The 14,493-nt window shown below is 45.5% G+C and overlaps 1 protein-coding gene across 2 annotated transcripts in view; it reads right to left on the bottom strand.

Moving 5' to 3' along the window:
- The window catches only part of C14H16orf72 (chromosome 14 C16orf72 homolog), a 28,279-nt gene extending 14,328 nt beyond the window's left edge, over positions 1–13,951 (bottom strand). The window contains exons 1-3 of one of the 2 annotated variants that reach the window (XM_044233426.1): positions 13,606–13,951; positions 12,861–12,941; positions 1,144–1,419 (exon numbers count right to left, since the gene is read on the bottom strand). In XM_044233426.1, the coding sequence (XP_044089361.1) occupies positions 1,144–1,419; positions 12,861–12,941; positions 13,606–13,831 (583 nt within the window). In that variant the 5' untranslated portion in view covers positions 13,832–13,951. The remainder of the gene's footprint in view (positions 1–1,143; positions 1,420–12,860; positions 12,942–13,605) is intronic. The other variant, XM_044233425.1, reaches the window with a different exon arrangement.
- Positions 13,952–14,493: the final 542 nt, after the last annotated feature.

The following is a 14,493-nucleotide window of genomic DNA, read 5'->3' as shown; positions in this document are numbered from 1 at the left end:
CCACACATCAGGGACTTTCCTGCAATAAATGTTTTGTGTTTTTAACTTAAACTATCAGGAGGAAAAAACATTTTTTTCCAACCCCATGATCTGAATAGGGTTTTAGGTAAAGAATCAGGGTCCACCAAAGAGAACAAGAAATCTGTACAAGCCTTAAAGCTTCAAGGACATAAAAACCCTCTGCATTTAAATCCCACCCTTTTTAATACCAGGTTACTTAGATTTAGATGACCTATACTATGGCCCATAAATGTTCACTTTTAACAGGCCTCCTGACCTAACTCACTTATTACTTCTCTCCTGTAAGTTATGTGCATCACACATGTTTCCTGTTCAGTTCCAACTAAGTCTCAATACTTCACTGTTCTTTTATTAAACGTATAAATGCATTGAACGTCTAGTAAGTACCTCTTCCAGGTCTACCTGTAAATCTGTATTAGAGAGGATCAAACAGCAGCAGCCTTGTTGACTACTCACCCCAGGCTTCTCCAGTAATACTTAAAGCCCTTAGCCAAGAAGGCCTTCTTACGGCCTGGGGAGATGGTGATTAAGACTGTCCTGACAGTCCTATCAAAGTAAGGACCTAAGGGACAACAGATGTCAAGGAAAGTCACTTATTCTTATTCTTCTTACTTCTATCCATTCCCACTTGGGTCATCAACTCTCACCCGTTTAGGCACACTCAATAACTCAAAAGGGTCAAAGGGAGTTCCCACAAGAACAGCCCAAAAATTACCTGCCTCATTTGCCTGCCACTGACCAGACTCTCACGGCAGTCAGAAATGTACTAGAATCTTAAGACACAAGAACTTCCTCTTTGACTCAGAATAGTAAGAAAACATGTACAACAATAAGTATAAAGCAGTAAGGTCTAATCAACGTTGCAAAAGATTCTGTTATTATGACACTGATAAGCTCAAACTAGCTTTCTAAAAACATTTTTTAGGATGGGCTAACTAACATTCAAAAATTGCCCAAGTTATGTTCTTAGCTTACATTCTACTTAAACATTTCTAGAGCACGTAGTTACTATAATAGACAAAACACAGACAATATTATCTGGACCTAAACCTAAATGTGAAAATGGGTCCACAGGCACACTCTTAACCATTTTTCCAAAGAAATATGTTTAAACGGCTTTACCATGCAGAGCTATGGCTTCCCGGAAGGGTTGCAAATCAGTCTCTACAGATGAGCTAGTTTCCGTTGAAGTAGCTCGGTTAGGGGACACTACAGTCAGTCTTGGGGGAGCTCTAGAGTTTCGTGGTGGAGGAACTTTTCCACACAGGAAGCTGATCAAATCTTCTCTACGAATAGTTCTTCTGCGCTTTTTAACCCAAGCCAACACATCCTTATTGCGTCGCTGATAGCCAATCTGAATTCCAATATCAAAACTTCGCTGATGAGTATCCACGCTTTCTGTTAGAGAAAAAAGAACAAGAAAAAAAGAGACATAATGATCAGTAGAGCCAGGATCCATTCTTTTCTGAAACAAAACCACATGACAAGTTAAACAAAATAAGTATCATGAAGTATATGGGGTTCTCAAATCTTAACGGTAATCCATTAAACTAAACTGTATTTCATCCCTGTTTGAAGTGTTACACATGGTATTTAATCTTAATGGTCTAAATTCAGAGATCATGAAGTCCTACAGCTTCTGCCTGTTCTTTAAAAAACATCATGAAGTCCTACAGCTTCTGCCCTGTTCTTCAAAAAACAAATAAAAATTAACTTTAGGTTTATTTATTTAAGTGACCTCTACACCCAATATGGGATTTCAACTTACAACCCCGAGATCAAGAGTGGCACGCTCTTCTGACTGAGCCAGCCAGGTGCCCCCCAAAAACACTGATTTTAAATAGAAACAAGGACTATTCCTTGTTAGCCGAGTTACCATTTTTTTTTAAGATTTTATTTATTTATTTGAGCCGAGTTACCATTTTTAAAATGCTATTCCCTTTAAAATCCTGCTAAGCTTAATCAAATTAAGCTAGCTTAATACTACTAATGATGGGTAAATTATTAAATGTCTATTAGTACTATACGCTGCTTCACCTAAGAAAAAAGGTAGTAAGAAGACCCGGAGGGGGGACACCTAGATGGCTCAGAAGTAGAGCATGCGGCTGTTTACTTTGGGGTCATGAGTTCGAGATTGACACTGGGTATAAAGACTGCTCAAATTAAAAAAGAAAAAAAAAAACTTTGAAAGTGGTACAAGGGTTCCCCTATTGCAAAAAAGGAACAGCTACTGAGCAACTCTAGCAAGGTCAAAGAATATACACAAGACCTAAAATTGTGCTCCAGAGACTGTGGTTATTAACCACTAAGCTCTACTCGCCTGCAGAAACGCAAATTCTCACAATTAATCCTAAGTAGGAGCATCACATCATTCAACAGATGACTACATACTACATACACATCACTCAGGCCACCTGCATTTACCGTATCATTTTGGGAATGATACACTCCTGACAGGTTCAGCACCAAGAATTGGGAACACACTGAAGGCAGCAGCCAACATTTTAGAAATCAAGAGGAAAAATTAATTCTGACAACTCAACACCAAAAGCAAACAGCACAGTGGAAACAGTCATTCATTTCCCTTCATGTAATTTCTTTGTGCTTCCAGTTGCCAACAGTTTCCCATAAGTCAATCACTCCTGAAAGACCTAACTTAAAAATTTCTCAGACTGGCCTCCCAGTCTCCCTGTAAATAAATACTACCCCTGTATATATGGAACCCACATTTTCAGTAAATGATTCCTGACCTACTGGGAAATTTAAGTCACTGCCATTTATTTTTAGTTGAACTGCTAAGCTCACAGAAACTCAAAAGTATACCTTTAATGACATTAAAGACAACGGTTCTATCTATCCCTGGGCCTTTTGTAAGAGCAAGAATTTTTCTGTAGCACAAAGAATCATTTCTCTATTACTTTTCTGGGCCATGATTTCTTTTTAAATTACTTGTCTGAAACACGTAACTCAGAAAAGGAAAGGAATAACCAACAGAGTTGTGTTCTACAAGCACAATAATCCAGTACAGAGGGTCCCAAGCTGCATGAATTTGCATTATTAAGCAAGAGTGCAGGAGGGCAGCACAAGCAGAACTTCTGATCATCAGAAGGCCTATTCCTTAGATGATCAGCCCTTATTGCTGGAAACTTTTCCAAACAAAAAAAATGGAAAACGTTGTCTATGGGAGCACTCTTAAGATTTTTTTTTTTTTAATTTGAGAGAGAGAGATCACAAGTAGGCAGAGAGGCAGGCAGGCAAAGAGGGGGAAGCAGTCTCCCCACTGAGCAGAGAGAGCCCAGTGCGGGGCTTGATCCCAGGACCCTGAGATCATGACCTGAGCAGAAGGCAGAAGCTTAACTCACTGAGCCACCCAGGCACCCCTGGGAGCACTCTTAAATAAAACAGTCCACTCCATAACAACTTTGAGAACTGGATTCTTCTTATTCTAAAGACATAAAAAGCACACGTGGAATGAAGTAATTTCTCCACTTTCTCATTACTAGAGTAATGGTCAAATTACAATATGAACCAACGGCTTCTGATTTATCAGTTCATCATAAACAAAGCAAGCATAAACTCCATTTAAAACAGTGGCAGCCTGAGTGGCTCAGTCATTAAGCGTGTGCCTTAGGCTTAGATCATGATCCCAGGGTCCTGTGATGGAGCCCCTCATCGGCCTCCCTGCTTAGCAGGAAGCCTGCTTCTCTCTCTCCCACTTCCCCTGCTTGTGTACCCTCTCTCAGTGTGTCTCTCCTTATCAAATAAATAAAATCTTAGAAAAAAAAAGGGGGGAGGGTAAATAACATTAGGGCACCTGGGTGGCTCAGTCAGTGAGGCCACCTTCTACCTTCAGCTCAGGTCATGATGTCAGGGTCCCTGCTCAGTAGGGTGTCTACTTCTCCTTTGCCCTCTACCCCTCTCTCCCCCCAACTTGTGTTCTCCATCTCAAATAAATGTTTTTTAAAAAGGTAGATAACATTTAAGAGTATAATGTAACATTTTCCAATCTCTTAAAGACTTAGATAAGGCAACGGTAGGAGTAGATAAACTCAACATAACCTTGGTAAAGCTGTATCTAGAAGAGTGATTTTGAAAGAGCTCGAAGCATTTGAAGAGAAATCAAAACTGTGAGCAAAACCCACAGCACCAGAAAAAGGAAACATGTAAAGTGTGAACATTGACGCAACCAGGATTCAACAAAACTGCCGCACCTGAAAGAACTGTTACACTCAAACTTGTAAGTGGAGAAGCAGGTTCCAAACAGAATGACCAAGGAAACTGTTTTTCAAGAACCAGATGGAAGGAGGCCCAGAACTGTAAGTAGAGAGGGAAAACACTGGAGGTACAGAAGGACTACAAGAAACAGGTCTGAAGCAGGTCTGTGCAGTGTAAAGCCAAGATGAAGCGGGCATGTAAATACACAGCTGCCAAACCAGACGACAAAACCTCCTCCTTCAACTGAATGCAGAACTCAAGAGCCAAAGGGAGAGGACCACCTGAGGCAGTTATTTAAAGAACTGACAATCCAGGGAATAAAGTTGCTACGTTTTGGTCTGAGGACAAAAGAAGTTCCAAAAAATCAGATCTGCAAAGGCCTGAGGCTTTTCTTTTTTTGTTTTTTAAAGCAGGCTCCACACCCCAAAGTGGGGTTTGAACTCATGACCTGAAATCAAGAGTCACATGGTCTACTGACTGAGCCAGCCAGGCACCCCAAGGGAGGGCCTGATGCTTCAATCACAGACTTGAACAAAGCTGGAAAATGCAATATTCAGTGGTTTACATGAAAGACTGTTATCTAAGTAACCTGTGTTGCTCTTTTATTAAAATTTACACAACTTGGGTGCCCAGGTGGCTCAGCTGGTTAAGCGACTGCCTTCAGCTCGGGTCATGATCCCGGAGTCCCGGATCAGATCGAGTCCCGCATGGGGCTCCCAGCTCCATGGGGAGTCGGCTTCTCCCTCTGACATTCTCCCCTCTCATGCTCTCTCTCAAATATACAGAATCTTTAAAAAATAAAATTTACGCAACTAAAAAAAAATTTTTTATGTGACTGACCGATCATTTCATCTAAGAAATTCTGAGCAAGTCTCAACATCAGAACCAACCAAGAACAAACTAAGGATCAGGTACTCCACAAACACTGACTTTTACAGATTAGAAGGTACAGAAGAGAAAAGCAGACAGGACATTTAAGGTCTTCAGGTACCTACTTCAGCACTGCCTGGGCAAGATTTGGTTTTATACCATTCGCAGAATATCCTGAAAGCCAAATCAATAACCTTACCATCTCCATTAATCCCATTTCAGTTATATCCCTATAGAGAAAATCTCATGTTGACACAAAAGCATTTCAAACACAGTCCTTACATTTAGGACTTTAAACAGTTAAGTGGTTGAAAATAAAACCCTCCTATCAAACAGGAGAGATGTGAATATGTACTGGAGAATCTTAGGCATGACTGTACTAGATTTTAATGTAATCACAGGCTGATTAAGTGTACAGCAGCACAATAAACACAAACAAGGATGGCTTTCTCAAGGCTCTCTGCCAAAAACTACCCGGAATACATCTGAACCTTGACAAACAGACATTCAAATTCTAGAAATGCAGAGCACAGAAACTGTGGGGACAGTCTTATGTCCAAAATTATTTTACTGAAGCCAAAGCCATTGTGAAACAGGGCCATAAGTTTGAAGGTTAGGCAAACCCCAAGGGCATCAAAATATCAATCTAACCTTTAAGCACAACAGTAACTTCCCTATTCAGGAAAGAAACTGACGCAGACAAGTCACCGTAGATGTCCCATGTTTCTTATGTTTTTAAAAAACTGTTTTTGCAGGGCACTTGGGTGGCTCAGTCATTAAGCGTCTGCCTTTGGCTCAGGTCTTGATTCCAGGGTCCTGGGATTGAGCCCCACACTGGGCTCCCTACTAGGCAAGAAGTCTGTTTCTCCCTCACCCACTCCCTCTGTTTGTGTTGCCCTCTCTCGCTGTGTCTCTTTCTGTCAAATAAATAAATAAAAACCTTAAAAAAAACAAACAAAAAACTGTTTTTGTATAAGCAGCTGAAATGGAATTCCAGATTTTTAGAAGTCTAATCCTCTAATCACTGGCAGGGGACAACAGGCACAGAATCACCTAATTTCTGAGATGGAGACCAAATGTATAGCTTTCTTACATGATATACAGACAAGATTAATCCAATTTCACTATTTATAGCTTCTGATACAATCCTTTTGAGCTGACCAGAGCAGACATCCCAATTTCTTAAACAAGGAACTGGAACTGAGAGGCTCAAACGGCCTTGCCCAAAGTTAGGTAAGTGACAGAGTTCCTTCTATAAGGTAGTTCTTCCCCAAAACAAGAGAAACTATCCCCCATCCTCCTTAGAGGACCTATAAACTCTAAGGGCACACTGCTAGATCAAAGCAACATTTCAAAAAAATACTAATGACAAAATATTTGAACTTAGAAATTCAATTTGCATTAACTAGTCATCCAGTCTGCCACAGGGGAAAAAAGTGTTTCATTGGAAACAAAGATTTGAATTACAGGCAAAATAAAACCATTTTCCAACTGTTTTGAGAAACAACTCATGCATTCTCCAGCAATGAAGTATCTGAAAATAGGCACCAACTTCCACTATTTAGATACTTACTTTTTTTTTTTTTTTTTAAAGGTTTTATCCATTCATCTGACAGACCGAGATCCCAGGTCCACAGAGAGGCAGCGGGCTCCCCGCTGAGCAGAGAGCCCGATGGAAGGCTGGATCCCAGGACCCTAGGATCACGACCTGAGCCGAAGGCAGAGGCTATAACCCACTGAGCCACCCAGGCGCCCCCCACTATTTGGATAATTCCTTAATTTTCACCTAGCACACAAAGAAGGACAGGAGCCAGAAAAGAAATGTATGTAGTAACCCCATGTGTCTGGCATCCAAACCTCATCCTCCCTTCTCCTAAAGGTACTTCCAAATTTGTTTGGATAGCTCTGGGGCGAGCTTCCTCCACATTCAAAGGGTGGAACAAATGGTTTAGTCTGAATCTAATCTGCATAGCCCCAGACAGTAGCTAGGATACTGGTTCTGAGTAAGCATGTGACCCAATTCTGGCCAAGAGACTATAGAGCAGGACAGTCTGAGGCACTGACTGAAGCTAATCCTACCATTGGCCTTCGGATCGGAGAGAAGCCAATCCATGTTCACACCAATGAAGCCTGCCTGACTTGCACTTTCTGCTTACCTGCAATCAAAACATCCTTTTACAGAAAAGTTATGCCAAAGACAATGTCTTCCACAAAAACTTAACACACCATCTACAAATGCTGTTATGAATGAGTGAGGCCACTGCTCCTTATAGAGCAAAAGTTAAAGAATAAAACATAAGGGATGCCTGGGTGGCGCAGTAGGTTAAGTGCCTGCCATCAGCTCAGATCACGATCCAGGGATTTGGGGATGGATGCCCACATTGGGCTCCTTGCTCGGTGAGAAGCCTGCTTCTCGTCTCCCTCTACTGCTACCCCTGTTTGTGCTCTTTCTCCCTCTATCAAATAAATAAAATCTTTTTAAAAAAAACTTGAGATTTAGAGTTTCTAATTATAATCCAAAGGTGTTGTGAACAAAGTCTCAAAGCTCAGTATTATTTTTTTTTTGCAAAAAGAAGGGTCACAAACCAGATCCACAACGTCAAATTTTAAAAGAAATGAAATTCTGGGGCGCCTGGGTGGCTCAGTGGGTTAAGCCTCTGCCTTCGGCTCAGGTCATGACCTCAGGGTCCTGGGATCAAGCCCCGCTATCAGGCCCTCTCCTCCGTGGGGAGTCTGCTTCCCCCTCCCTCTCTGCCTGCCTCACTGCCTCAAATAAAATCTTTTTTTTTTTTTTAAGATTTTATTTTATTTATTTGAGAGAGAGAGACAGTGAGAGAGCATGAGCGAGGAGAAGGTCAGAGGGAGAAGCAGACTCCCCATGGAGCTGGGAGCCTGATGTGGGACTTGATCCCGGGACTCCAGGATCACGCCCTGAGCCGGAGGCCTCAAATAAAATCTTAAAAAAAAAAAAAAAAGATGAAATTCCACTATCTTCAGGTGGAACACGCTTTCTCTGACCATTTGTTTATATATGCCAATCACTCACCACCAAGCCCACAAATTTTCAGCATGTCCTGCTCAGTTTCATTTTACCTACAGTCTAAGATGGCCACGCTGAAGTAAGAAAGCATGTTATAAAGGGATGTGGCATCAAGAGGCCTCAAAAACAAGGACTTAAATAAAAGGCATCATACCATTTTTCTCACCTGGCGATTCTATTTAACCTTTAGGGAAAGATGAAGAAGGAAAGCACCACACCACAAAGCTTATTCACAAGAAGAAATACAAGGATAAAAAATAACCTAGAATTTCTTTCTTTCATCTTAAGGACTGCCCATAGCCAGAAACACCTAGAAAACAGAATTATAATAACATGCCAGAACCAGAACTCAAACAATCTAGCAATAGATGCCCTTCTAACAATGCTGGGCTTCTTCAAGCACTGCTGGAGTAAAGATGTTCCCTGGGCACATGCTGGTCAGAGAGAGAACCAGGAACATCTTTCAAACACACAGTATCAATAGAAAGCTCTCAACAGGGGTTCCTGGGTGGCTCAGTGGGTTAAATTCTCTGCCTTTGGCTCAAGTCATGATCTCAGGGTCCTGAGATGGAGCCCTGAGTCGGGCGGTCTGCTCAGCAGGGAGCCTGTTTCCCTTCCTCTCTCTCCTTGCCTCTCTGCCTACTTGTGATCTCTGTCAAATGAATAAATAAAATCTTAAAAAAAAAAAAGAAAAGAAAACTCTCAACATATGTCATAGTATTGCTCAACATGCAATGAAAGTTATTAAAAGTGGAGACATGGGTGCCTGGCTAGTTCAGTCGGACTCTGAGCATGTGACTCTCGATCTCAGGGTCGTGAGTTTAAGCCCCACAATGGATGTCGAGCTTACTTTAAAAAAAAAAAAAATTTTTTTTAATTAAATTAAAAATATTTTTTAGTAAGTAGTTAATTAAAAGTGGAGGCAAAGAAATGGAGCTAACCATAAAACAAAAGTCAAAGAAGAAAAAAACATTAAAAACCCAAGAGAACAGGGGCACCTGGGTGGCTCAGTCCCTTGAGCGTCTGCCTTCGGCTCAGGTCATGATCCCCGGGTCCTGGGATCAAGTCCCACATCAGACTCCCTGCCCAGCAGGGAGTCTGCTTCTCCTTCTGCCCCTTTCCCTGCTTGTTCTCTCTCTCTCTCTCTCAAATAAATAAATAAAATCTTAAAACAACAACAACAAAACCCTGAAAGAACAAACCATTAGGGACGTGCTGAGAAGTGGCCCTGGGCCATGTGATCAAACACTGGGTCAAGGACGCTGGTAAAGAGGTAAGGCACCAGCACCCACCTCAGGCAGACCACTGGGGCTCCCAAGATAGCCTTGTCCCAGAGGACCAGCACCATTCCAACCTCTCTTCTGAGCAAGGAACCCAAACAGAAGAAGTCAGTATTAAACAAGGAGAACAATTCCCTAATGGAGTCTGGAGACCGAGATTACAAGTAGCGCCCAGGAAAATGCAAGGAGGGGGCTTTAAAAGGCAAACAAGTAGGTGTGATCAAGTATTTCCCAGGTAAGCATGAATCTGGGCTAAATTAAAACCAACACAGTAACTTTTCACTCCCCTCTTCTGTTGCAGATATCAAAAAATGTACTAGGCCAGGAACAGAACATAACTGAAAACTAAACAAACATCACCCTTTTTAGATCTACCAAATCAAGACTTTTTTCCTCCCCTTTCCAAAAGAGGATACCGAAGTCTTGCCCTACAACACGGAGTAGCAAGAACCACACACTCCATATTTTGCTGAATTCTGTCCACGCTAAGAGACAACTCACTCTCCCCCACATTCTCCCAGCCAAACCAAAATGACTGAGCCTTAGACTTTTCAAAAGCACAAGAGCAATCAAAAGGGGCCCTCAGCTAGGCTTTTACCTCAAATCTGAACTTCCTATGTGTTCCCTTTAGGAGCTATCAAAAACCTGGCTTAAGTGCCAACCTCTCCCCAGTCTGCAGAATAAGCCATTTTCAGCTTGCCGGTAAAGTGTATAATCAGACAAAAATACAGAAGCACTACCCTTTAAAGAGATCCCATCCCCTCCATATCTCCCCCATTGTAAATTATATCTAAATATTTAATCGGAGCTATGAACAAGAACTTAGATTTACCACTACACATAATGCTGCATGCGCTGGTGACACTACCTTGCTAACTACACTGGTTCTATTTAAGGTATCTAATTAATCCTACAGCTGTAGTCCTGTTCTCCAAAGACTTCACCCTGAAAAAGAGGAAGGTGAGTATCTCTGCAGAGCATTACCTCTTTTCTTTCAATCAGGTAAGAGTATGTTGCTACACTACCAAATTTCACAAACCACAACTCACCTTTCCTACCAGGTAAAAAAGGATGCATTTACTTTTAACAAAAACAGGATATAAAACAAAACCAGTTCTAACAATCTAACACATTTGCAGTAACAAGAAAATTTATTTCCATTTTTCAAAAAAATGAATGTCTCAGGGTGCCTGGGTGGCTCAGTTGTTGGGCATCTGCCTTAGGCTCTGGTCATGACCTCCCAGGGTCCTAGGTTACAGCCCAACATCAGTCCTACAGCAGGCTACCTGCTCAGTGGGAAGCTTGCTTCTCCCTCTCCCACTTCCCCTGCTTGTGTTCTCTCTCTTGCTGTGTCTCTCTGTCAAATGAATGGATAGAATCTTTAAACTAAAAAAAAAAAAAATTGCATGTCTCTCTCATTAAATCATCTGAACAAAAGAAAACTAATAAATTATAAGAAGCTATTTCAAATCAAACAATCCATTTTGGGGATTATTTCAAGAGTTCAGCTTCTAACCCATCTTCTATTTTGAAGCACTGTCAGCTTTAGTCCTAAAAAGATAACATAAAACAGCACACAACAGCACCAAAAGTTAAACAGAAAATCTAAAGGATGTTCATGTTTTTGTATGGCCTAAGCAAAGAGAGGCATAGAAAAGCCACCAAAAATGGTGCCATCCCCACCTTCAAGAAAAATAAATTGCAACAAACAAATGGATAAACTGTAGCACCACACACAGAACAGAATGCTACTCAAACCAAACAAACAATAAACCAACAACACGGGTCGGGGAGAGGGCCAAAATGGACACCGAGCTACTTATTAACACCTGCAGCATGTACTCCATGGATCAATCTCAGAAACACGGGAAGTTCATGAAGCCAGGCACAAAAGACTGTGCCATAAGGCTCTATTCATGACTTTATGGAAACAGGAAACCATACATACAACAGTCACATCAGTGGTGCCAGGGGCTTGGGTTGGAGATAGATGCTCTATGCCGTCACGGTGTATGTTGTCTGTCAAATTCAAGCTATGATTCTTAAAAGGGTGATTATATGGTATCCAAATTATACTCCAAGAAATGAGTCTCTAAAACAGGTTTAAATATTATTCCAAATTCTCTGGATGAAACCAAGAGACAATCCAGACAATACTGAAGACCTTCTAGAACTGATGGATGTTAATTTACTCAAGAGTCAAAATTTAAGGAACTCAGCTACATAAAATCAAAGTTGACCACTGGGGCACCAACTGCATTTCCGGTTTCTTGCAGGCCTAGACTATGAGTTCCTCCTTCCCTAAAATCAACATTCTATTCACCAGTTTCACTTTATGTTTTCAAATTACTAACCCAAAAAACTGCAAATTCCACCCACAATGCCTCACAATAACGTACTTTTCCTATAGAATGCTGCCATTATTTGCACATTCTTGGGCAAAAATAATACCAGAAGGTGCTCCACAGCTTGTTTTAACCTGTTTGGATCATTCTGAAATGCATTAAGTCCATTACTGTTATATGCAGCTTCTCCCAAGTTTGAAAACATTTGATTTAATTACATTTTTACTAAGATTAACAGTCAAATTCAAATCCTTTCTCCAGACACCCTGTCCCGAAGAAGCATCAAATCCAAATTTCCAAATCTTCAAAGACATAAAACCTAAAGCCATGGTTACTGAGAGCACAATAAACAAGAACACTTACTTACATATCTTCACGTCATGGGGAGGGGTGAGGATTAGCTCCAGAAAAACACTACCATAAAACAAAATCTATCAACGCAAACTCTGATCACGCATTTCCTGCCAACAATATACAATCAGATATGCGGTAGTTTTGAAAGCAAACGCGACGTTGCTAGGAAGAGCAGTATGTTAATATGCACAGATTAGTCCAATCAACTCGTTTTCAAGCTCACTTAAATGCTACGAAAATACCTCGGTCTACGCTGCCTAACTCAAGACTCTTTTCCGGGAAAGTGCTCACCTCCCGGTGGCACCCTGAACTCCCTTCTTCCCTGGGTGCCCTCGCCAGTGAGAGGCAGCAGGCCTCGCTGGTCTCCCAGCTCAGGGCTTCTCAACCCCGCACTACCGACACTTGGGGCGGGGGAGCCTGTCTTCTGCCACGCAGGATATTCAGCAGCCCCCTCTTAGGGATGACATTCAAAACTGCCCCCAGTGTCAAACGCGCCCGGGGGGAGGACCGGAGGGGGTCAAACGCCCCGGCTGAGATGCAGGGATATAGGAGACCATCCCCGGAGTTCTCAACCGACAAAGTACTCGGGGCACTTGGTGTCTGGACTCCGCAGGAGCAAAGACTCCGGCAGTCTGGATCCGGGGAAGGGTGTCCAAGACCCTCGCAGCGCAGGGCTCATACCCTGACACAGGCTGCCCTTCCCCTTAGCCGGCAATGCAGCAAGGTTATCTTTACCTTTATAGAGGTTGGTGACGGCGGTGGCTGCGTTTTGGAAGGGGACCCAGAGAGAAAGTCCTGGCTGCTGACACACTCGGTCTGAAAAAGCGGAGGAAAGAGAAAAAAAAACACACAAAAGACACAGAAAGAGAGAGAGACACAGAGAGAGAAGATGTTATTTGGGCGTCAATCACTCCGGAACGGCCATATTAGGTTTCGCCATTTTGTTCCAAGGCTTCAGGATCCCACACTCAACTGCGAGAACTGCAGGAAAGGGGTCGCGGCGGGAGCAAGGGCGAGCCGCGGGGCCCAGAGGCGCAACCGCGGGACCGACCGTGGCCGAGGGAGGCGCCCCCTCCCAGTCCCCGCCCCGAGGCCGGCTTCGGGCACAATGGGCCGGCCCCGCCGCCTCCCTTCGCCATTTTGTGACCCGGGGCCCCTCCCCTCCCCTCCCGGCCGGGGGGCGCCAGCAGCCGGGCCTCAGCCGCGGGCTGGCCCCCGAGAGCGGCCCCAAACGGGAGCGCCCCCCGCGCCGGCCCCCCCGCTCGGCCGCGGCCGCCCGCCGGGCCCGCCCCCTGCGCCGCCATCTTGTGGGGAGGGGGCGACGGGGCGGCGGGGGCGCGGAGGCCCGGCCCGGCCCGGCCGGCGGGTGGGCGGCCGCACTCGGGGTTCTCCACCGACCCGCGGACCCCGAGGCGCGGCGGCGGCGGCGGGGGAGGCGGCGGGGCGGCGGCAGCGGCAAGATGGCGGCAGCGGGCCTCACCTTTGTAGAGCTGGGCCACGGCGGTGGCCGAGTTCTGGAAGAGGTGCCACAGCTTCTGCTGCTTGTGCTCGGGCTGCGCGGCGGCCGCCGCCTCCTCTTGCAGCTCGGGGGGCAGCTGCTCGTCCTGCTCGGCCTCAGCCAGGCACTGCCGCTCCCACTTAGAGAACCAGTGCTCCGGCCCGTGCTCCTGGATCTCGGCCTCGCCCTCCTCCTTCCGCTCCTCCATCCTCCGCGGCCTCCCGCGGCCTCGCCGCCGCCGCCGCCGCGTCCTCCTCAGGCGGGGCCCCCGCGGGAGCGTCGTCGTCGAGCGGCCCGGCGGCGAGGCCCAGCGGCCGGCGGCGGCTCCTCGAGGCGGCCCAGGCCTCCTGCACCCCGACGGCTTGCGAGACCCGCCCCGCGGCCCCGCGCTGTCCGGGACGACCCCCGCCCCGGGCCTCCCCACCCCCGGGCCCCGCCGAAGGTCGCCGCGGCCTGGACGACCGCCGCCGCCCCTCGCCTTGCCGGCCTGAGCCTGTCTACCGCCCACCCATGGCGCCGCGGCCCCCCTAGGGCCGCCGCCGCTGACCGCCGAGGCCTCCGCAAAGCTCGGCCTGCGCCGCCGAGCCCACCCCGAAGACTGAGGAACGTCGTCGTCGCCGCCGCCGTCGACGCCTCTGCGGCTGCTGGTCCCCGCCCTCCCCCGCCCACATGCTGACTGGGGAAGCACCGCCCACTCGGCCTCGGCTCCGCTGCCCGGTTGGGGCGCGCCCGCTCCGAGCGCCCTCATTGGTCGGATCCGACCGGTTCCGCGTGCCGGCCTCTGAACACAGCACCGTGATTGGCTTACCGTCCTGTCTGCCTGACGTAACCAATGGGCGGGGGGAAGGGAGCGTGTGTCAGGAAGGATGG

Source organism: Neovison vison, chromosome 14 (assembly GCF_020171115.1).
Source record: "Neovison vison isolate M4711 chromosome 14, ASM_NN_V1, whole genome shotgun sequence".
Classification (NCBI taxonomy): Eukaryota; Metazoa; Chordata; class Mammalia; order Carnivora; family Mustelidae; genus Neogale; species Neogale vison.
Note: the sequence above shows the minus strand (reverse complement) of the source record. Positions and strands in the feature narration are given on the sequence as shown.